Below are 24911 nucleotides of genomic sequence, written 5' to 3'. Positions count from 1 at the left end.
TACTTCCTAAGAATGGACCCTAATGGGAGCATGTATAGAGCCTTGAGGGACTCCACATTGTCCACAAAGTCTCCAAAGTGGACAGATAAAATTCCTGACTAGGGTTATATTCGCATTAAGAGAAGGATGTGTTTTAAAAAGACAACTTTGCTCAGCTCATTTCATTGGCAGCCATGGCCATAAAATTCAGTCTAAAGTTCACTGGCTTCTCATGTGTGAAATGTCCAATGCATTTTAAAATGATCTGTCAAAATAATGCATTTAAATGTTGCATTTAAAAAAATTATTTATTTATTTAATATTTATTGTAACATTTAACAACGTTTGCTTCAGTTATTTACTTGTCAATTTGACCTGTATTGTATTTGTTCATTTGAAAAGTTGAGTTATTTTTTTATTTATTATTATTCAATACAAAACATTGATGATCGTTTACCATTGCTGGATTCCAATTAATTTAATTATTACATGCATATGGCACTCCTACTTTAATTTGTATTATAAACTACACAACTATAAAAAAAAATGGTGTATAAGATTTATAATCTTTTCTCTGTAATTATGTGTGACATTTTCTAGCAAGTTCAAAGAAATGGCAAGTAACACATTCATTTAAATATATATATATATATTTTTAAATAAGAACTACAATTAAAATTTTCTTGTAAAACATATTCCTATAATCTTTAAACCATTCAGTGTAGTTCCCCAAAGAAAACCTGGACCACATTATTACTGAATTTTCCAGACAAATTCACGAGTGTTATAATACGAAGAAGCGAAGCAGAAGGTGGAAAACATCAAGTTTTGGCAGTTATAGCCTGGTCTCTCACATACCTCGTTTTTATTGACATACCATAACCGTCTCTGAGCTGCTTTGTACAATAATCCAGAGTAAGCACATCTTTATGAGATTCCCTAGACCTGTCCTGCAGTCAAAGTACACAAACACGCAAACCAATGGCGAGCTAGTCTGCGAGGACGGGGCCTGGTTGTGAGGGAATCCTTTGTACGCCATGAACTCATGACTGATGAGATTGGTGCCAGCCACGGAGAGACCCTTCAATTCAGAGGACGACAAAAAAACATGTAACCAAGGGTAGGAAAAGTGATGGAACAAGATTTAGGACAACACTGCTTCCTTCTCATTTTAAAAGAACTAACCAAATCCCCCAGGGCAGCCCTTAAAGAAAACAAATTCAGTATGCCAGATGGCTTGTGAGACCATATACCCTAAATAGATGATTAAACACAATACAGTCACATGCCATCCACCCCACCTTCCTCCATCAGAACAGTGAGGCACAGTTGCCCCTACACCCATGCATTATTAAGAAGGTGCACTTCTTCTCCCCTCACCAAAATCCCTCCATTATTTATGGTGAAGGACTGAGTAGGATCCTAATAGGCATATAGGATTTCTTCATTTGTTGTGCAGGCTCCGTCCAATGAGGGAGGCTGGGAGTGGGTGGGAGCAAGTGAGCGGGCTATAAATAGACAGCTCTCTAGCTCTCTGACTCCGTGTGGAGGCTGACACGGGATGCGCTCAGCATGCATAACAAGTAAAGGTAGCACCAAAGAATTCTTGCGCCCAAGCTCAGTTGCACGCTGCAACTCACATTTGACAGATCTGCTGATTAAAAACAAGGTGTAAAGTGGAAAAGTCTGTCTGTCTGTGTTGGTCCTCGGCATAAATTTCATCTACTGCTGTAGGAGATGCAGACTTCTTGGCTGAGCACTGAAGCCAGTATGATGTTATGTAATGGCAGCTAAAATGGGCGTCGGATACAGCCTATGCCTCTGGGCAATGCTGAAATGACTGATCGGAGTGTGCATGAGTAAAATAATCTGCTACTGCACACCACACTGTCCTTAAATAATCCAATTTTTAATTTGTAATCAGTTAATGACAGATTCAACTTACAACAAAAATATCGTGGCCACTTAATACGAATTTATTCTCTCGGTTTAGTACAGTAAATTGTGGCCACGATTTAATAATTCACTCATTTGTTTTAGTTAAATAGTGGCCAGGAATTGAGAATTTGTTCCCACAACTTTTTAATTGTCCCCTCATTTTAGTAAATTGGGGCAACTTTGAACTAATTCATACTCTCATTTTGATTATTATCCCCACTTTCTCACATAGATCACTAAAACGTCTATTTGATGTGTGTGTGTTTTTTTTTATCTGGCAGATGTATTAATTGGAATGCGTCTCTAAGATGTATAGGTTTAAAAATATGTTGAAGTTTAAATAAGTGTAAACAAGCATTATTTTCAATAAGCATTACATTATTTATTATCATGTAATTAATTTTTCTGTGATGCAGAGAATTTGCAGTCACATTCACTGATGTCTGGTGAATTTTCAAGGTTGAAATTCAGTCATTTCAATAGGAATTTTGCGTAAGGGATTAAATATTTCTCCAGACAGATTTTTATGCACAAACATAAGCAAATGAGGGGAAAGAAGTTAAAGAGGGTAAATCTGGGCTACACCACATCGATCCCAGTCTGGAACGCCAAACAGATTGAGAAGGAACACTGACCAGTTTAAAATAAAACACAAAGCTAATCAAATTTAAGGACTAGAACGACCTGCCATATTAAGATTAGTAATAATTGTATTCTACATGTGTAATATAGCTATTATTCATCTATGCATTTTCAAAACCATGTAAACGTGGTAACGTTTAAAAAAACAAAAAAAAAAAACAATGCCTTCATCTTTCTCTTATCGGAAGAGTTTCAACCAACGCTCACAAAACATTCAATGCTCACCAGCCTAAAGCAATGCATTATTGATATTTTTGCTGCTATCTCTTTAAATGGGATTGGTCTGTTTTGTGTGCGTGTGCATGTGAGAGAGACAGCGAGTGGGAGGCAAGCTTTGTGTGGAGAAACAGAATGAACGGGCTGTTATTTTAGTCTAGCGCATTAATTCACTTGTTTAATATTTCTTTCCATACACAACATATGAATTGGTATTTTCCGGCTTTGGAACTGGGAGAGGTTTACATCTCAAATTATCATCACCTCCGCAAGGAAATAACGGGCAGGGCTGCTGCTACTGGTATATTTATTTATTTCCCCTCATGCGTCCTGCAACGTTGTGGGAAACGCGATCGAGCCAGGCAGCGATCTCTGATTTATGATGGATTAATGATCGTGTGAGCTTGCATATGAAAGAAAGGTAAGATAATCGACTCTTTCATACATTCGATTATTCTTTAATGTAATGTATGTTTTGATCAAGCTTAGATGGCGTTTGACGCAAAGGATTCAAGGACTGGTAATAACAATTGTCCCCGGGGAACAAGCATTGATTGGAAGAGTATCAATAGTGCTGATGTTAAAATATAAATAAAAAAGACAAGGAAACGAGAATTCAACATTATTACCGCTCGGGTGAACATGCATGTATTTGGACGAGTCTTAAAACTAGCGTGCTGCCTACCTAGGCTGCATTTTTGGACATCACTGGCGCATGCTGCCCAAAAATGCTGCACGCGACCATACACTGCAATAAATATTGCTACGAGTATTGTCACAGTAAAACATCGTAGGCTAATAATATAATAATAGCCTACTAGTTTCCCCCCTTGGAGAATTTTGTTTATTTTTCTTCTCGTTGTCAATAGTTTGGTTCACGTAAGTTCGTTATTTTGATGCTTAAAACAAAAATGTTATCTGTAAAATACTAACAAACAAAGTCTTGTTTAAAACCAGACAGAAACACTGATTAATTGTGAAAATAAAATGTGATACCCAGGTTGGCAACTCACTAGGTTGACACGGCCTTTGTCTCGCTTATGGGATGCTGAAAATTCCTCATGTACATGACGTCACCTGTCCGTCTTCCTGAGGTCGAGATACACACGTTATCCTCCGCGTTTCGCGCGGTTGTCATGACGTAACAGGCAAATGTTTTGTTCGACATACGGCAACGGCGTTTATACAATGATACAAGGCCCAACAGTGTTTGTTAATATTTAGACAACTGCATGATTCCACACTTGGCGCCAAGGTTGCTCCCTGTGCAGTGTTATACGACGACAGGAACTTAAAGGGATAGCTCACCCTAAATTAAAAATCCTGTCATCATTTACTCATCCTCAGGTCTTTTCAATACTGTATGCTTGTATGCGAAACATAAGAGATGTTTATAACGTTTCGCATATATTTTATACATTAAAATGAATTTAAGGTTTAGAGTTACAAAACGGTGATTAAAAGATGACAGAATGCTTATTTTCAGCTTGGAAGACGAAGACCCTTTGTGATTAGGCCTACTAGTATTTTAATTCAAAATCACCAATGAGTTAATGAGAGTTATATATTTAGAAAAACATACTCATTCTACTCTTAACATTACAGCTGAGTATTGTGCACTGAGCATGCACAATTTCTCTATCAGTACCTGAATGACCGACTGCATTTGAACAATAATAAGCTGAATACTAGAGAGATTACTGCACAGAAAGCACCAGAACTCAATATCGGGTATTCTGAAGCAAAACCGCAGCACGTGTTCAAGCACTGCCAACGAGTCTATGCGCTCTGACATCATTAAAATGTTAAAATTAAGGTCTGGATGAAACATAAACAGTAGCACGTTTCTCTCCATTGGTTTGTTAGTAATAAGACCAGAGTAAGCAACTACGGCTGTAACTAATATGGGTGAAAGTGATCATGTATGGAGCCACACTCAATCCACACAACGTAGTGTACACTACCCTCAATGAGATAGAATAGATTACTTATCTTCACTATCATACAGAGAATCCCCTTCTCTCCAGGTCAGTTTTAAGGGTTGTTCACACCGAGGATTAGAACTACAACATTTTTATAATCATTCTAATTATGCGAGAATAGTGAAGTACACTACACAGCACAGCTATAATGATAAGAACAATGTCACTGAAATCACTTTCATAATAATTTATTTCTAGCTGAAGAAATCTAAATAAGAAAAGAGCGAATAAGAAAAGAGCGAATAAGAAAAGAGCTCGATTTAAAGATGACATGTCATTACTGCAGTTTGTGCTTATAATAAACAGAACATTATTGTCTGTTGTTGTGGACACTAATTTAGTTATTCTTGGTGTGAATGTCCTTTATCAGTGGCTAGTTTCAGTCCGTTTTTTCGGTTTACCAAAAATTGTTTTGGCTTTCCACACGGAATACTTCAAACTGTATAGGATCAACCTGAAGTTTTTCGCTGGCACCATGTGATCCTAATTAAGATGGTTCCTTCCCTGTTTTAGAGATTGTACATCATTCCGTATATTTATCTCTGTACGACTGCAATAGGACACACGCTCCAAATTCTAGCAGCAGTTCGTCCAAAACACATACAGGTGCAGATTTTCTTTTTACATTAATATATTTTGTGAAGTCTGTAATGGTAGAGTGAAACTATTCTCATCCTCAGAGTACAGATTTCATACCGTTGTCCCACTTATAAACTTCCAAAGGCTTGGTTCAACTTCATCTAACTTCTGAAACTTCATTTGAAGTCTCAGAAGTGTTCTTAAGCCACCTCTCGCTGAGAACACGACAAGATTGCGTGGTTGCTTTGAACATGCAAATCCTTCTCAAAGAGACCACTGCCAATCCTGTCCACTCCAAGGAGCTTCCACTATTCCATCTCTCCCGTTCCCTCTCTTGTCCCATCCCCCACTCTCATTGTGTGCCACATCTATATCCGTGGCAGAAGCGCCGGGTCTCCATTCTTTGCTTGTTTGTTGTCGTAGGGCTTGTGTGTTTCGTCAGTAAATCCTAATAACATGGGTAAGGAGGCCAGGCCTGTTGGCGAAATGAAAAGGCTTGCAAAATGGCAGAGGGGAGAACGGATTTACTCCATGCAGACGTGCTGTCAACAGTTGGAGAAATGCTCTAGAAAGTTTACAGTGGTTTGTCCTTGACTGATACGGAGTCAATCCATTGTATTCGAAAGCATTTGCAAAATGACATGTTCTATAATGGCATGTTTGTAAAGGAAAAACTTTCAGGCCAAACATCTCAAACGTCTAGCTTCTGGACAGGATGGTAAATAACAGTATAGAACCATATTATTTAATATCCCATGTGTTCTCTAACCATCTGACCTCCCCAGAAGACCTTAAAAGATTAGTTCATCCAAAAAAAAAAAAAAGAAATTACCAACACTCATGTTTACACGTTTGCATGACTTTCTTTGCAATACACACAAAAAGATTTTTGAATAGGTTTTTCAGCTGTTTGTTTGTCCACATAATGAAAGTTGATTACAATGACATGAGTAACCCTGATACTGACAAAGATAATGGCTTATTAAAGAAGGACAATGTAGTTAAAAGCATTAGCATGTTCTTGATCTCAATTTGTGCTATTGTCAATAAAGTCGTTTTTCTTTTTTTTTGCTCAGTTTTGGCTAGTAACAGATAATATTCCCTAGAAAAGAAGTACTCAGGATTTCTCCGAATTTGGCCTAGACCCAATGAGTCTTTAATATGACGTCATTATCGTTTGTCTTTTTTTTTTTTCAAACTTAAGAACAGTTAGAGGCCAGGATGAAATCATATGCAATAACTTGAAGTAAAAGCTAAACAAACAATTTAATCAGTTATTTAGTAGATCCATTTGTAATGAAGTAGCCAATTTTTCTTTGATAAGCTAATTCCAGCTATTCTAATCCTCCCAGCTTGATTCGGAAAAGAGCGTCTTTATGTGTGGCAATTTTATTTGGAAAAGTAGAAAAGCCCTCAGCATGCGGACATAATTTATAAGCCGTGTGCTTTTAAAACAGCCCCCTAATTATTTAAGATGTGCTTTTCCCCCCTCCTGTATACCCAGATGAACTCCCTTGAACCCATCTGGATTGCAGCCATGCCCTTTCCATGTCTCGCTTTTAAATTCTCTGCCGCTTAACTGTTTCTGGATTCTGGAGGTCTTCCCTGGCTTTTTCCCCTTTTCAAATTCTTCATGGGCACAACTGATTTGTTCTAGCACTGGATGTTAAGAGAAGAACCACACAGCTTTAGCATCTGAATTTTAAACAATCTCATGTAAATTTGAAATTGTTCTTCAGTGGTTTAATGACAAGCAGATACATCCATAAACTGTTAACATCCTTAATGTAATATTGTTTCGGTGTATAAAAACCTATTGACTGAAACATGAGAACACACACCCAGAGGTTATAGTTAGACCTTTGTATAGAGAAGGGTCACCGTGTCAGAGAATTGCTGAGCAACATATACTATACTGGTACTTTTAATGCAGATCTAATGTGAAAAGTCGAAATATTGTGAGGATATGGTGAGACTATCACTACGGTATTTTGAGATAGTTTTTAATATAGATTCCCCACCCCAACCTTTAACGCACATTACTCCTTTTTCTTTAAAACTATACATTTTGTGCTGAAATGGAAGGTAAAGACAGCATATCGATAGGTCCCTGGCAAGCTGCCACCACTTATTACTTAGCACATATCTCAGTACAGAGAGTTCCCATCAAGCCCCATCCAGAATGTCAACTAGCCTCAATTAATCCACTCAAACATTTGCTGCACATGGTTTGTTACTGCATTGTTTGATTTGCCCCAATGCAGAGGACCACTAGCCCTTTCTGTGTCAACTTATTGAATGGGGCCTCAGTTTTCATTGGGAACTCTCAACTACATTGCCCACACAACACCTTGGTGGGCCAAAGCGCTCCTCTGCAGTGCAGAAGTGTAGCTGAGGGCATTCTGACGTGCTTCATCAGGCAGTTCAGTTGCTCTCCTTGGTGCTGAAGTTGCTCTCTCTCTCTCTCTCTCTCTCTCTCTCTCTCTCTCTCTCTCTCTCTCTCTCTCTCTCTTTGAGATACTTATATTTCTCTTAATTCTGGCTATGTTTCATGCCAGTTTTTTCTCTTTGCACACTGCATTAAAACACAAAATAATTTGTCTCAAATGGCAGTGTTTTACAACTTTTTTTTATTTTATTTTATGTCCCCCAAAGTCCCATCAGTAAAACTCAAATACCCTTTCATCAATACCAAACCCTTAAAGGACAAGTTCGGTATTTTACACTTAAAGCCCTGTTTTAAGATTGTTTCTGATGAAATAGAACGGTTAAGATTGAAATTGACACATGCTGTTTTCCCGAGGATTATTCGGTTTCTGTGGCTGCATCTTAAAACAGGACTTTAAGTGTAACATACTGAACTTGTCATTTAATTATTATTAATCTTAGTAAAATGGCCATTAAAAACGTTTCATTTTAAAATTTAAATGAATCAACTTGTGGTCTTATGTCAAGTCTATTTTTAAAGAGACACCTGAGCTTGATTGTCTTAACAGGTTTTGACACTGGAGGAAATCATAGAGAAACGTTACTAACAGATTGAACTCAAAACATATTTTGTATTCTTTTCTCAAACAGGAATTCAATTATTTAACACAATAACACCACAAGTTACAAAATATTTCTATTTTAAATAAAAGCTGTACTTCGGACATTGTTATTCCCCAGAGAATATTGAAAAAGATGAAGATTTTGGTTTCCACAAAAAAAAAAAAAAAAAAAAAAAAAAATCTCTTGAGCAGCACATCATCATATTATAATGATTTCTGAAGGATAATGCAACACTGAAGATTGGAGTATTTACAAACTACATATTAGTCAAAAGATTCAAATCCATTACCATTATTTTTTAATAACCTTTAAATGTGTTTAAATCAATTTCAATATGAAGTTTTCTAGGTTTAACAAAGTAGAAATCCTATGAATTATCCATCCCTTGCTTAAGTACTCCTATTTGTGGATCACACTTTTAATACATTTCTTTTGCTCAATTTCTAATCAAAGTTCTTGCACTACTTCTCTGTTAATCAGATGTAATCTAGAAAGCTCCACCTCTTAAGTGTGGGAGGAAATGGGGTTTGTGGTCTACTCTACAGTGTTTGGTTTCCTAAGGAAACACATTAGATGTGTTTTCAAAAGCTGTGAAATGAGTTGTGCATTTGCATAGTTTTTACCTAGATTGTGTTTCTCTTGTGAAGGTCTAGTGGTCATTCAGTCAAAACACTCATGCAAAATCAACATGTTTTGCTTTTCTTCATGTAAATCCAACTCATTCTGGAACGCTTAAGTATTTCAGCTGCAGGATAGTCTTATTGAGAAAAATGCCTTAAAGCAAGCAACGCTCATTGACATTTTACACTTGAACCATTAGAACACAGAGCACACACACACCTGCATGGAGGGTTTTAAGGTGGACCAGGATGTTGAAAAAGCAGCTCCGCTTGTTCAGAGTATATTCTTCAGTCACTTCCTACAAGGCATTTCTCTGAACAAATCTAATACCTTGTTTAGATATCACTGGGACAACTGATATTTCACTGACAGTTTATTCTTTTTCATAATTTGGGACATAATTCAATATATTTATGTGCTGAAACATAATTTACTGATTTTCACTCACTATCCATTCAGTGAATATGACTACATTGTGAATAATAAATGAGTAAGTGAGTGAACACCTGCATTGATGTGTAAAATACGGTAAAGCGCCTGGCTCTTACAGTATGTTGTGTCATGCATCTGATGAGTATATCAGAGGTCATATTTCTAGGTTTAGTTCATTCTTTCCATTTCCATACTGAAACATACAATGTCTGTAAAAAAAAAAAAAAAAAAAAAAGCAACTTATGTCATCATGCTTACAATTGCAATCGATATATAGATAGGATATTCAACAAACAGATCAGGTTACCTGCTAAATGACAGTGTAGACAGTTGGTCTTAAAGATCGGATTGGAAACAAAAATCTAATTTGGTCAGTGTTAAACAAGCTTCTGAATCTAAGCTGCCCAAATTGTGTGAAAAGAAACGGTAAAAGATGTTTGTTTTGATTAAAAATTAAAAGGGGCTTTTTACCCAAAATAGGCTAATGTAGAGGCAGATTTGTTGAAAAAAAAAAAGAAGAATATTAAGAATATTAACTAAATGGGAAAGAGAAACAAAAAAAAAATTATCCATCATATTTGTGGGCCAGTGAAAATGTTGACAGGGCAAGTAAAAATCTGTCATTGGAAAAAAAAACTGTTATTGTTAAGCTCTGCCATAAAAAAATAAACATTTTTTAAAGAGCCATGATCATATGCATAGTGTGAAAAATAATAGTTTCTTTTTTTTTTCTGTCATAATATATTTTTATTTCACTCTCAAGATGTAATTGCATCCAAGAGCAATAACTTAACTCTGGTCTATTCACAGGCTTCCAATGCTGAACATGTCCACTCCCAGTGACCTCAAGTCTCCCTGCATGACACGGAACGGCATGGTCAAGCTGCCCCCTCAGCCCAATGGCCTCGGTTCGGCCAGCATCACTAAAGGCACACCAGCTGCCAAGAATCGCCTGTGCCAGTCATCCTCTGTGCCCACCATCTTGCCTCCCCCTAGCCTGCCGTATCACCTGGAGCCCCTGCCCACAGCCGCCTCATTGTTGGGCCCCGACCTGGACACGAGCCCCGTGACTGCCATCAAACCTCCCCTCCGGCAATTCCCCAAACCCCTGCTGGAGAGACAACTGGTGCTGGACGAAAAGGTGCTGAACCGACTCTTATGGTACTTCACCACAGCAGAAAAGTGCACTCTAGCCCAGGTGTGCAAGACGTGGCGGAAAGTGCTGTACCAGCCCAAGTTCTGGGAAGGTGTAATGCCCATTCTACATGCCAAGGAACTCTACACTATCCTGCCCAATGGGGAGAAGGAGTTTGTTAGCCTGCAGGCTTTTGCTCTTAGAGGCTTCCAGTCTTTCTGTCTGGTGGGGGTCTCTGATTTGGACATTTGTGAGTTCATCGACAACTATCCGCTGTCAAAAAAGGGAGTCAAGTCTGTCAGTCTTAAGAGGTCGACTATCACGGATGCAGGACTTGAGGTAATTATGTCCAGGAATTATTTCAGAAATACAGGTAACATATTCATGCAAAAAACTTTGTGTATACCGCACAATGGTAAACATCTATTAACGAGTAGAGATTTATACCACAGTTGTGGCTTCACAAACTAAAAATGTAGGGCTGGACTTGTTTTTGTCCATTAGGAATTGATTGGATGGTTGTGGTTTGCTATTGCTGTGATGTCATGTGAGTGACGGGTTGTCCTGTCCTTGCGCCAGTAAACGTCTTCAGAGACGAGAAGGAATGTCACTGCAAGACTGAGGGGACGTTACTCTGATTAAATATTACAAATGCACATGAATTTGAAAAAAAGAAAAGAAAAAAAAAACCCATGTAAATCATACGGCAATATTCCATAAAAAACAATAATTGTAAATTTAGATTTCATGGCATTCTTTTTGTTAAAGTCCTTGTGAACCGGACGTTGCAGCCGACTTCAGTGTTGCGATGTATTTCCAAAGCCCCAGAACACAAACATTCTGGAAAATAAACTGATAATGTGTCATAAACTAGCGTATAGCGTAGGCCCTATCGTTCCACTAAGCTGGCAAAAGATCTCAGCTTCAGTGTAATCAACCCGACACACCCCTTCCGGCATTGGTCCTGCCTTTTATTGACACAGGGCACATTTCGGCACTGATTAGCGGGACCAACAATGTTGGTCCCCATCCTTGGACATTTGGCAATATTTTGGGATCACTGTACTGTGTAAAAGGGATTCGAATAGTGAAGTGAAATGAATAGGGTTGGGTATCGAGAATCGAGTATCGATTGGAACCGAGACTAACTTTTAAAAAGTTAAAAAAGTTAAAAAAAAGTTCGTTCAAAAGTTAAAATTTCGATTCCTAGTTTCGAAATTCACAGTCCGCCGAGCGGAAGAAGAAACCGCTGAACAACACCAACGAAGAAGCGTCTACCGGAAGTGTTGGCATAACCACGCGAGTCGAACATGAGTACCTTACGTCGGCGATCCAAAGTGTGGCTTCACTTTTCTAAAAATAACGAAATCTCGGCAAAATGCAAAATTTGTGACAAAAGGAGTATTTTTACAGAAGGAGTATTTCCTTCAGAAAGGCTGTTGGTTAGCAAGGTTAGCTAAATTTTTTTGACCCTGCCTCTTAAAAGAATCGGAATCGAGAATCGTTAGGAACCGGAATCGAAACAAGGAATCGGAATCGGAATCGGAATCAGAATCGTTCAAATTCAAACGATACCCAATCCTTGAAATGAAATATTGAATTACCCATCCCTCGCTCATAGCACACTGAAGGTGAATGGTTAAGGATGGCATCAAATGATGGCATCCAAGAGGGAACGCCATTCCAGAGCGGAAGCAAATTTTCCTATTTTATTAAAGAACAACATTTTTCTGTGCATTATGAAGTACATATAATTTGTGTACATGAATTACATTTAATTGGTAAAGTATTTAATTCTATATTATTGATTCATTATGAATAGTTCTATCCTAACTCATCATCCTAAGAATTACACTTTATGATTGAAGATTTCCATCATTTATTTATACCCACCCCTATTAAAGGGATAGTTCACTTTGAAATTAATTTTTGATATGTTTTAGCTTACCTCAAAGGCATCCAAGATGTAGGTGTCTTTGTTTCCACAGTATTTTCAATTTTGATATTTTTATTCACACAGGGCACATTTCGGCACTGATTAGCGGGACCAACAATGTTGGTCCCCATCCTTGGACATTTGGCAATATTGTGCACGTTATATAAGCTGTAGGCTATCATCGGGGTTTCCCTTATGGGTTTCCCATACAGACATCCTAAGCCTCCCGGAAGTTCCGGGAGTCTCCCGCATGTTGATAGCGTCTCCCTGATGCCGGTCGCGAAAAAAAAATCAACGTCGTTGTCTGTTGATATATCGAAATCGTCTTCCATTGTAATTTCCTGTATATCTAAATATGTTTAGATCTTCACAGTGAAAGGTAACACTTCTGAAATCTCTGTGTAAACAATGAGTGACGTACACGCGCGAGAGATCTCCCCCAGGGCTTTCCGGCGCTTGCGCAGAAATAAACGCCCTCGCCCTAGTACTTCGATGTGACTGTGATCACAAGACGTAAAAAAGATATAAATACTGTTCGTTTTCTCACACAAACCGCTCGTTTTTTGTCTTAGGCCATCAATGTATACTTACATTTACGAGTCATTAAATCATGTTTAATTTGGACTTTTTTGAGGTGGACCTCATAAACCTCCATTATATGACTGACAGACAAGAATGGTTTGGCCTATAAATATCAAAATTAAAAATACTGTGGAAACAAAGACACCTACATCTTGGATGCCCTTGAGGTAAGCTAAAGTATATCTAAAATTAAAAATAATTAATTAGCTTTATGGAAATTTGATAAGAAGAACCTAACTTATATGGTTAGATTTAAGTGTGTTTTTCAAGAACATGCAGCAATGATCACACTTGTCTCTACTCTCTATGCTGTTGCTATTCTAGGACTGGGCTTTTGTTGCCATGGCGAACTCTCAAATTGTTTGTGACGGCATCCAAGCTTTTTTTCCCCTTCAGATATGCAAACCAGCATGTGCAGAGATAGAAGCTGGAGCTTCATCTGTCTGAGAGAGGACTGTGCACCTCAGGCTTATATGTGATTTATATAGGGCAGGGCAGGGCAGATTTCACAGCAAAGGGCTTGGATCATAACCAAGTACTCAATAAAAGAGTCCTGCCTTCAAGAGTTGTTTTCTTGCTGAAATTAGCACTTTCTCTTGCAATTTGTCTTATTCTTATCATTATAAATATAAGATGTCACTGAAAACTTTAAGTGATTAAAAACAGACACAGAAAATGTGTACATTGTTACCTCTTTTTCCCCAAATCCATTAGTCCTTCTGAATGCAAACACTTCTTGTTGATCACAATTAAGTCAAAAATTCAGGTGTACATCATTTGAGCCCTACTCTAGTTATACATTTTGCTAATCTTTACATTTCATCCACAAACTTAATTTAATTGCTCTATGCCATGGATCTTTCTAATTATACAGTCAATTTTACAGCTCTGTTTAGGTTAAGAATTAGGTATTAGAAAAAGGAAAAAAAAAATAATAAGATTCTTTCGGACAAATGGTTCCAATATGTATTTATAGCCTATATCATAAATGTTATTTCCATTGTGTTGTGTTTCAAAAACGTCAAGGTTCAAAACATATTAAGCTCTATTGACAGCATCTGTGATTGTTGATTACCACTGGAAACAATTTTGACCCTTTAAAGGGCTACACCACCGAAAAATGAAAATGCTGTCATCATTTACTCACCCTCAAGTTGTTGACTCAAACCTGTATGAGTTTTTTTTCTTCTTCTGCTGAACACAAAGGAAGTTATTTTGAAGAACGATTGGATCCAAATAGTTGTTTGGCACCATTGACTTCCATACTATTGAAGTCAATGGTCCCAAAGTTCCAATCATTCTTCAAGATATCTTCCTTTGTGTTCAGCAGAAAAAATAAACTCATACAGGTTTGCAACAACTTGAGGGTGAGTAAATGATAACAGAATTTTCATTTTCGGGTGTAGTATCCCTTTAATAATTCTGTCTAAGGGTGCAACGACACCCTCATGAATACATCTGGACACTGTTGATTAAAATGCTAAATTTGGTATACTGATGAATAAATAAATAGGATTGGACTTGGTGTTGGTAACCCAATGGACAGGACAATGGTGACACCAGAATATTCATGTTTTTTTTCTGAAGCTGAAAATACAGAATTATTTAAGACGAATATGCCTGCACGCCACTGACTAGATACATTTTTTTACATTATCGGGACCCACAAATATTCCCCCATTGCATTATTATACATTATATAGTAGTTTCATGTAGTACTTACACAAAAACCCCCAAAGTAACGTTACTTTTTATTTTGTGTGAACTATATGATGTCACTATCCACATACATGTTGCTGCATATTTGTATTGCGATTTTGTGACAGATATGTTACACCCTTAATTCTGCCGCTCATTAATTTAAAAAAAAAAAATGAGCAAAATAAATCACCCTGCACATCTAGCAAAAACTGAAATCATGTCTCTTAAATTATAATCTATTCTGTGGCATACAGGTTTGGCTAAAAAAACAGAAGGCCTAAGCAAAACGTGCGCTGCCACTCACCGGTGATATCGCAGGCATCCGTGCATCAATATTATTTCCGTCCTTTTCGCTTTGCTCATTAATTCCAAGTCTTGAGCTTTGTTGTTATTGTAGTTTCCCAAAAAGCGTCGAAAATTCACACTGCAGGCATCTGCAACATCGAGAGAAAGCTTTGAGGCCAGTTGCTTAAATTTAGCCACGAGAGTTGGACCAACTAGTTAAGAGGTAACCAGACTTACTTTTTGCAGTAACTGTAAAGGACCAGTTTTGAATAATAATAACAAAATAGATGAATAACTTAAGACTAGACTAAGCACTTGCACTTTAGGCAACCTCTTGTTACCTCACTGGTCTTGACTTTCACGACACAGCGCCGTTGTGGCTCAGTGAAACCCGCGAGGCCGCGACTGGAACTTACTTGTGAACGTCCTAATGCGCAGCTGCTGTTCCTTCAGAGCTGCGCTCGTTGTCTTTTGACTTCCGGTCTGTATTTTCACAGCGATCTTGCATAGGTATGAATGAACTGCTTGTAAAAAAAAATCCCGGTCGAAATTTGTTAAGACATCTGCTTTACAATGCTAAATGATAACAGAGGAGAGTGGGGCTCAATCTAATGTTTTTTGACTTTCTCAGTTACCCTTTGTAAATCTAAAGGGTTTGTTTAGTATTTATTTTCCCACTTTAATTTCCCACCTGTCTAGTATAATTATGTGGTTTTGTTTTATTAATACAGTTTATACGTTTTTCTTGATATACGAAATAGCCTAATGCAAGTGAAACGTGCCCCAAAGGTGGTGTACATTGTAAAATGTGAGGGGCACATACATTGTAAGTTAACATCACCATATGACTGCTTAAAATCTGAACTAATCAGAAAATATACAAGTCAAACCAAAATATTTTCTTAATAATATACAATTATTAACTTTTTCATATAAAAAAGTTAAAGCGATTTGATTTGATAAAATAATTGCATTTTTTAATAATTAAAAATAAACAAATGTATGAGTTTGACAATAATTAAAGTATATTACAAACTTTTCATTTAGACCCTTAAGAATCAAATTAACTTACAAAAATGGCATTGTATGACCCCTTTAAAACAAGTGTGTTACAACTAGCCCCACATTACGTTGTGCCCCACGCTCCACTCTGAAAAGGAGAGTATAAAAATCGAGTGTCTGTGGTCATCTCAGGGCTGCAATAAACACAGCTACTCTTTCCATTCGGAATGAATGCACTGATTGGTTGGGCGACTGTCACTCTCCCTCGCTACCATGCCTACCACCCCTGCTGCTGACATGCTCATTTTGAAAGAGGAGAAGCACATAACGGCCGGAAGCTAGCAAACATAGGCAAAACGGCTTGCGTGCTTTTTGTAGATTTGTGAGATTTATAAAGGGAATTTTGCCCACGTTCTGGGGTACATTTTATAAGTCTGAATATTTTTTGGCGTATGCCATTTTTGGCTTTCGGGCACACTTACACTTTTAGCAAGGATCCTACACACAGTTTTATAAATGAGACCCCCAATGTGTGCCGGATCTGGGCCGACACTATGTTGCTGTCTGGGTGGTTATAAGAATAAAACCCCAAAAAATAACCATTATAGGCAATTGTGTATCAGCTCTTATTTGGTTATCACACAAAACTTCCCTGAAACATTCTGGCAATTGGGTCTCAAAGAAAAAAGGCTGTTTTCTGGGCTTTCAAATGCTTTCTTTTGCCACTCAAGCACTGCACATTTTAGATTTCCTCCATATTCAACACAGATGAATCTATTAATCAGCTGTTTGTTATAGTAATCTACTGAGCTGACCTACTGAGCTGGCTCTGTCTAGGAGACATCCAGAATGTGCATTGCTGAGAAGGCTCCAGGAATAGTCTTAAAAAAAATGTGTATATGTATGTATTAAAATAACATTGCTCCTCCTTCCTGGGCTCTTCAGGTGATGCTGGAACAGATGCAAGGGCTGATGCATCTTGAACTCTCCGGCTGCAATGATTTTACAGAAGCCGGCCTGTGGTCCAGCTTGAATGCACGGCTTACCTCTCTCAGCGTAAGCGACTGCATCAACGTGGCAGACGACGCCATCGCCGCCATTTCTCAGCTGCTTCCCAACCTATCGGAGCTCAGCTTACAGGCCTATCATGTGACCGACACGGCCATGGCCTACTTCACCGCCAAGCAAGGCTACACCACCCATACACTGCGCCTGAACTCCTGCTGGGAGATCACCAACCATGGTGTAGTCAACATGGTGCACAGCCTGCCCAACCTCACCTCCCTCAGCCTGTCGGGCTGCTCGAAGATCACGGACGATGGCGTGGAGTTGGTTGCAGAGAATCTGAGGAAACTCCGAAGTCTGGATCTGTCCTGGTGCCCCCGCATTACTGACATGGCACTGGAGTATGTCGCCTGTGACCTACACAAACTGGAGGAGCTGGTTCTGGATCGGTGAGTCTGCTGAGTTTGCATTAGTGGAAAGGAAATATTTCCTCCAAAGTAGTGATCGAGCAATATAGGCTATATATTAGCTGGTGTATGGTGTTTTTTTGTTTTTTTTTGAAAGTGAAAATATATATTTTTTTAAATCAATCAATCAATCAATTAATATATAAATTAAAATACATTAAAATATAATTAAAAAATAATCAATAATTGTTTTAATGTATAACAATAATAAATAAATATTTTATGCAAAGCGGAGATTCGATCACATTCGATTTAAATCACATTTGATTAACAATTCATTTGATTCACATTTGATTAATATTCGATTCGATTCAAGTTCTATTCGATTCTGTTGTACACTACCAAAATCACATTTGCAATCAAACTGTGTGGGTGGGGTCCTTTAACGTTCTATTGCATCTAATTTATTTGCCAGCGTTATAAGGACTTTTTTGCATAACAAGAAAAATAAGCTACACCAATGACAAGACCATTTCAAATACTACATATTTAAAATCCTTGTTCAATAACAATTTCAGTGGAGTGCTGTAATTCAATGATGGTATCTTATAGCTAACAACATGATATTTTCATACAAAAATAATGCATGTTAAACTATGAAATTCCCCTGGTAATATCATTATATTTTTTTGTAAGTGAAACTTTATATCTACCTAAACTGAATAATTAATCTGAAAAAAAAAAAAGAATTTTTTAATTAATTACAATCTGGACCAATTATTGTATGCCTAAAGATGTTAAAGACTTAAAATAAAATAACTCTCCTTCGTATGACTATATTCAGATGTGTGCGGATCACAGATACTGGCCTGGGTTACTTATCTACCATGTCAACTCTGAGAAGTCTCTACCTGCGCTGGTGTTGTCAAGTAAGTGACTGTACAGCTATCTCAGTCACCTAAATGGGATAATCTTACCCTGATTAAATATAAATATGGGTAGTTGACATTAGTTGTCCATTAACTTTTTTTTATCGATCACAACACATTGCTAAAACTGCATGAAATTTGATGTCAACTCCCCATGTGTTCTTTTAGGTGCAAGACTTTGGGTTACAGCATCTATATGGCATGAGGAGTCTTCGTCTTCTCTCTCTAGCAGGTAAACCCACTCTTTCTCTGAAAGTACAGTGCTGATTCTGCAGGAAGCACTGATAAAAGTCCCGATGAAGCACAATAATAAAATGAGACTATGTTTTGAAGTAGATCATTTCTATGAAAACCTGAGCTTAATCATGTTATGGAAAAAGCTCCATTAATCCCTCAATAACAGATAGTGCTGCCAGAGTAAAAATATATTGCTTTGTAAAAGAAAGATAAATTTGACTTTTAGATGATGAATACATAATCACAATGGGATATACGAGTCTAATTTTAAAGAACATTGTACATTTGCAGATCTGAAATATATGCCTGTTTCAGCAACAGCTGCACAGAAGGACCAAACGAGTTTCTTTTGACTAGTCGATGCCATTTATTTAGCATAAGAACATTAACTTTCTGTAGATGAAAACACACGTCCTATCAAACTGATGATTTAAACTGCATTAATGTTGTTTAGAGACATTTGATGGAATCCAAATAGGAACGAGCAATTTTAAAACAACACTATGTTTTAAATTATTATTATTAAGCATTATTTCTTGCTTAATTTCTACATATAGGTTTAACAAAGCAAAATCACAATAAATCAGATTGGGAATCATCTGAGATGCAAATTGTGTTATCACACATCATTATAAACAGGAAGTGAGCTGTTAGCGTTTTTGCATTCAAGCGGCTCTCATTTACTCTGTCTCAGGGTGCCCTCTGCTGACCACCACTGGTCTATCAGGCCTGATCCAACTGCAGGAGCTAGAGGAGCTGGAACTGACCAACTGCCCTGGGGCCACAGCCGAACTCTTCAAATACTACTCCCAGCATCTGCCCCGCTGCATGGTCATCGAGTAGAGCAAAGAGTTTCATGGGCACCAGCACCCACCACATCACCAAAACCTCCTACAGACTGATGATAAACCCAACTTCATCCTGGACCCACAGGGAGAATCAATGAGAGAAATTGAAAGGAAGTTTATTTTCTGGAGGGGTGAAAAGGGATCATTGACATGGAAGATAAAAAGGGAAATCTGCGAAAAGAGGTCGGAATGGGCTTGGAGTGGCGAGCGAGAGGGAAAATGTACAAAGCGCAGTGGCTAGATCTCACATTAAATAACATGACACATAGGAATCAGCCCCCACACATACATGAAACACGTTCCTCCACTGAACTGTGAGACTAGTTTCCATGTCTCATCCAAAACTGTTTATCTTGAAGTGACAAAGGTGTGCGCTGCCTGTTTGAGCTGTCTCTCATATCCAGGGAAAGATAGAGAGGAACCAAGACGTTTAAGGAAAAGAAGGAGGTTAAAGAGCCACTGCAACAGGGTCTCTTCGCTTTTGTCCAACGCCACCTGGGTTTCTCGCTCCCCTCAGTGGTGCTGCCGCCGCTCCATGTCTGTGTCTTAATTGAGAACTTTAGAGATGAACAGCTACGTAGAGTTTTACATCAACGCTACTTGCTTTTTGTCATGCGGTTCTCTTTTTGTCTTTTTTTTTTAAATATTATTTTTTTAAGTATTATTTTTGATGATAAGGATTACTGTGAAACGTTTGGGGTATGAATTTGAGGTTTGGGACACTTTGAAATAAGATGGAAATCCAGGTACGGTGAAGGTACAGTATTAAGAGGTACTGTCCTTTGAAAGGAACCAGCATAATCAGAAGTCAGGAGGTTATTTTTTTCCCCCAGCAGATTGCTCTTTTAAAGACATTTCCAGATATTTTGAGTTGCGGAGCGGAACTGCTCATACATTTTAATGTGGTTCAAAGGGACTGTGGTTTGTACAAAAGATAGCTTGGATTTTTCATCTGCCTGTTTTGCTTTAATTCCATTTAATGTCAATTGATATTAGTGGCTTATGTGCAGGTTTCCATATTAATCCTGATTCAAATGAAGATGAGATCTTTGAGTGATCCCATAATGCAGCGGAGCCACGTGACGGCCTTTCACAGCCTGAAACTGCACGGCATTGCTTACTTGTCATCAGACCAAACCATTACAGCATGGCAATTCTACCATAGTTTCTTACTGTACAGGGACTCTTTCAGCTCAAATGCTTTTAAACACATCTGATGAATACGGTTTACAGTGATTTGCATCAAATGCAGAGGCAGGCCAGTGTAATTAAAGTGATCACAAACATCCCACACAAGATTATTACATTAGTCTCTCTTCATCTAGTAGTTTTGCTTTCCATTTAAGCAATACCCACATGTCTGCTTTTAGATCAGTAGCGCCTCTTTTATTTTCAGAGATGCAGGGTTCTTCGCCCTCACAATTCTGCTCATCTGTGGTGCCTACCTCATTGTAAAATTGGGGTACATGGAATTTTGTTATTTTTAACTCGCTCTATACCCCATACCGAACCCATTTGTCTTCTCAGGAGATTAATGTGCTGCTCAGATCATCTGCTGAACACTTAATGTTCACCTACTTTACCCAATCTCAAACTTAAAACATGCAAAAAAACAAAGGCACAATACACAAATTTTGGAGTCTTAGATTGGTAAATAATTTAATTAAAAGCAACGTGAAATGTTTACGTCTGAATTTTATAATGTGGACAGTATAGTGCATACTACTTTATTTCTTCAGGAAATTATACAAAACATTTACTTTTAGATTAATTGACTTGCAATATAAAGCACTTAAATCAGGGATTTGGCTGGTTAGTGCCCCTGCTGGTAAATGCCTGAACTACATTGTCTGGACTCAAATAACAACTTCTTCTGACTAAATAACTAGACGTATTTCATAACAATGGCATTGAAGACCCATTTTGGGTTCTCCGAAAACCCTAGCAGTGAACAGTTTCTAAATCAGTTCTTAAAATTGGCCACCATTTTGCTAACACAGAGCCTTTATTTATAAGAGTGAAACCAATGAGATGAATGATAGTTGAAAGGAGTGCTAGCTTTCTCCACCTCCTTGGTTATCTTACTGAGAACAAAACAGATGGATACTATGCCAAGTCCTAAATCATCTGGCTTTAAAGATAACAGATTATATCTATTTACATACATTTAAACATTAACACTCAGCTCAGACAGTCGATCTCTCTTCGTGTATATAGTGACCTGTTAAATGGGGTGGGGGGGGGGGATCACAAATAATTAGCGCTAGCGGCTGCTGCTCATACCCATTGAGACTTTTAATCTCACTACCTTGTGTGAATTTTATCTTTTGAATCATTGAAGTTGTTACTTATTTATTTGCTTTTACTTAGTGGGTTAATTTATTGACACGAAGCACATATTTATTTATTTATTACATTTACGAGGATGGAACAAGGTTGTTTATTTATAAGTAGAACAGATTTTTGAAGGGGTAACTGAGAAGACAGGAACTAGTGTGGGAATTGGAGTTTTTGTCAGATAAATTGGCCTTTTTTGCCATGGTTTCAACGGTTAAACTGCATCCTCTGAGGCTCTTGTTTTTGGCGGGAAAACTGTTGACACACAGCTGACAGAACTCATGGAAAGGCAAAAACTGGTTGACAGAGGCATGGCTGACCTTTTCTAACCCTCTTGCAGCCCAATACTTTTTTTTCTTGGTGACTCATTTTGTTTTTGTTTTTAAAATGAATGTCAGTTGAGTTATAGTGAAATGGCATTATCTCCAGGATTGGATGTTAAACATTCTGCACCAGTAATTCATATGAGTGCATTTTTTTTTTTTTTTTTTTTTTGCTGTGTTTGGTTGATTTGAGGTATCCTGATAACTGTTAGAAGACATTTAGCAGTATTTACTCTCACCGATTGTCTTTTAAAGAAAAGAACAGCGTTTAAAGGTTTAAAGCAAATCCCATCAAAGCTCTTTTCATTCCGTATGTCTCCATTGATAACATAAACAGAACCATTTGAGATGAATGAAATAAAAATAGATCATTATTATTATATATCAAAGGCATTGCATAGTATTTGAGGACAATTATATGAAACTGTCGGAGATATTGTATTAATCTTGTATAAATAATATGTTTTCACTTCAAACCCAAGCCTTTTCCCTCTTTGTATGGAATCAGAGTTTATGTGTGTGGGATTGATTTCTTTCACCTAATAGAACTTTAAATATAAATATTATATCTCATGCACTAAACCCACTGTAATCTGTAAATATATATCAATATGTTGAGGTCATCTGTCAGAAGGTTTCAACTGTTTTTGAGGCTGCTGGCCCGAGCACGTCTAACTGAAAACCTGGCCAAGGAAAGTGTCAAGATATGCAAAAAGTCTTTTAGTGATGAATCACATCAGCAATCGATAGTATGAGAGACTTAAGCTTGTTTCACTTTGTACATTGAGCTAATATCAAAGACATGTTAATACGGGCTAAATGCAAGAGTATCAACAGATGTTTATTGTGTCTACATTGACACTGCGTGGGCACACGCCTGCTGCCTTCCTCATATGATCAAGGCAGGGTTACATGAAATACTGGTACTGTGTAAATTTCACTTATCTGGCTGCCAGATATGGAGTTTTTCCTGTCTGATTTACACTGTAAATTTAAACCATTATAAAAGGCCAGTTTCCATGAACAGTGCTCCTCTGTTCTTGCTCTCTGGAGTTACTAGCTTACCACATCCAGAGTGTGTTGGCAGTTTCTGTTCACCCTCCAGCTAGCTTTTATCTCTAAATGTCTGGCGCTTTTAATTGTTAAGCGAATAGAATAAATCATCTGTTCATCTAACTCTTCCCAACTAACATATGTCAGGATCGTTTCTTTTTATAAATTTGAGAACGACATGATTCAATAACAGAAAGCGACTCCTTTGTTTGCTCTTTTATGTACATGTACATTTAATACTAAAACGATATTAATAATGCTTTTGACATTCATACAGGGTCAGTAACGACTTTTATTCTGGTGCAAACATGGTTTGGGTGAATGTGGTTCAACAGCCTAATGAGCAATGTTAGATATCCTCCTCACACTGATTATTGAAAATGTTTCTTTCATTTATTTGGTATTTTATTTTTACTGGTGACATGGACATGTCACGGTTCTCGGTTATTTGGGGTACATTTATTTCTGTAAATACTGTTGTGGTGGTTAATTTAAAATGAAAGAGAAAAAAAAAGATGAACTCCATTTTTATGAACTCCATCTCATGGCTGCAGTGCCTTGTCAGACAAGCGTTGTTGTTTTCAATTGATTGGTTCCAGTCTGCACCATTTTAGTAAAAGTTGTACAAAATAAGCATCATATTTGCGTCATTAATTTTCTTTGACGTTAAATTATAAACGCATAGTTCACCCCAAACTTTGTATTTGTGTGGAACAACATATCGGCTAAGGATGAATCAATTATAATTTTGGGGTGAACTTTCCCAAGTGCTGTCAGTTGTGTTACTGTATGTTTTAAGGCTGCTTTTAAATCTGCATTCACACACAAACACAATTACCTTGCCTATTCTTAGACATACCATCTGTATCAAGTGTTTTGACCCCAAGGACCACCATTTATTTTTTATTTTTTTTATGAATAAGGCTCTAAAAAGGAAGGAAAACTTAGCAGTGCTTTGCAGGTCATCAAAAAACCTGTCCCGCAGAGCTTGATAAAAGATGTTTGTGGCTCTGCTTTGTAAGCATGTGTTATATAAGAGTCTTTAGTAAGCTATTTTGGCAAATTCAGCCTGATGTTAACACGCCTGAAGCAAGTCACAATGAAAACATCTTCACTTGGCACCCAGTGGATTTCACAAATAAAAACGCTAATAACCGAGAATGTCAGAAGAAGAAAATGGATCAAAGGTGAAGCAACCGTTGAGGTATGATTATGAGGTAAGATGCCCGTAAAGCAAAAAAGTAAAGCATTTTAAAAATGATGAGAGACTCCATTTCAAGTCTTTGTAAGTAGAACACAGGCAAACTTATGAGCACACTATCGTTCAAAAGTTTGGGGTCAATAAGATTTTTCTTTGAAAGAATATTCAGTGACATCGAAGACATTTATAAATCTTTCTTGAACAATTTTAAAGACCTTTAAAATATTTAGACCTTTATTTTAAAGAACGTTTAAATACAGTATGTCATTTTGGTGATCAAAGATGAGTTTCAAGTTATAAAATTATTGACTACAGGGGGACTTTAACTTTGTTTTTCTTAACTTACTTAAGCAAAGGAAACAAATAAAAGTTTCTTAAGTACTAAATCATCATATTAGAAAGATTTCTAAAATATTGTGTGACACTAAAAACTAGTGTAATGAGTAATGATGCCGAATATTCAGCTTTACCATTACAGAATAAAAGTCAT

General features: G+C 37.4%; 1 protein-coding gene across 1 annotated transcript; it reads left to right on the top strand.

Annotated features, from left to right (window-relative positions):
- The first annotated feature begins 2848 nt into the window (after window positions 1-2848).
- fbxl16 (F-box and leucine rich repeat protein 16) lies at window positions 2849-23859 on the top strand. The gene is made up of 6 exons (XM_039687809.2): window positions 2849-3196; window positions 10251-10914; window positions 17027-17535; window positions 18338-18422; window positions 18591-18654; window positions 19354-23859. The coding sequence occupies exons 1-6, from the start codon at window positions 3186-3188 to the stop codon at window positions 19500-19502; spliced, it is 1482 nt and encodes a 493-aa protein (XP_039543743.1). The 5' UTR covers window positions 2849-3185; the 3' UTR covers window positions 19503-23859.
- Window positions 23860-24911: the final 1052 nt, after the last annotated feature.

Source organism: Pimephales promelas, chromosome 3, assembly GCF_988280905.1.
Source record: "Pimephales promelas chromosome 3, fPimPro1.hap1.1, whole genome shotgun sequence".
Classification (NCBI taxonomy): domain Eukaryota; kingdom Metazoa; phylum Chordata; class Actinopteri; order Cypriniformes; family Leuciscidae; genus Pimephales; species Pimephales promelas.
Note: the sequence above shows the minus strand (reverse complement) of the source record. Positions and strands in the feature narration are given on the sequence as shown.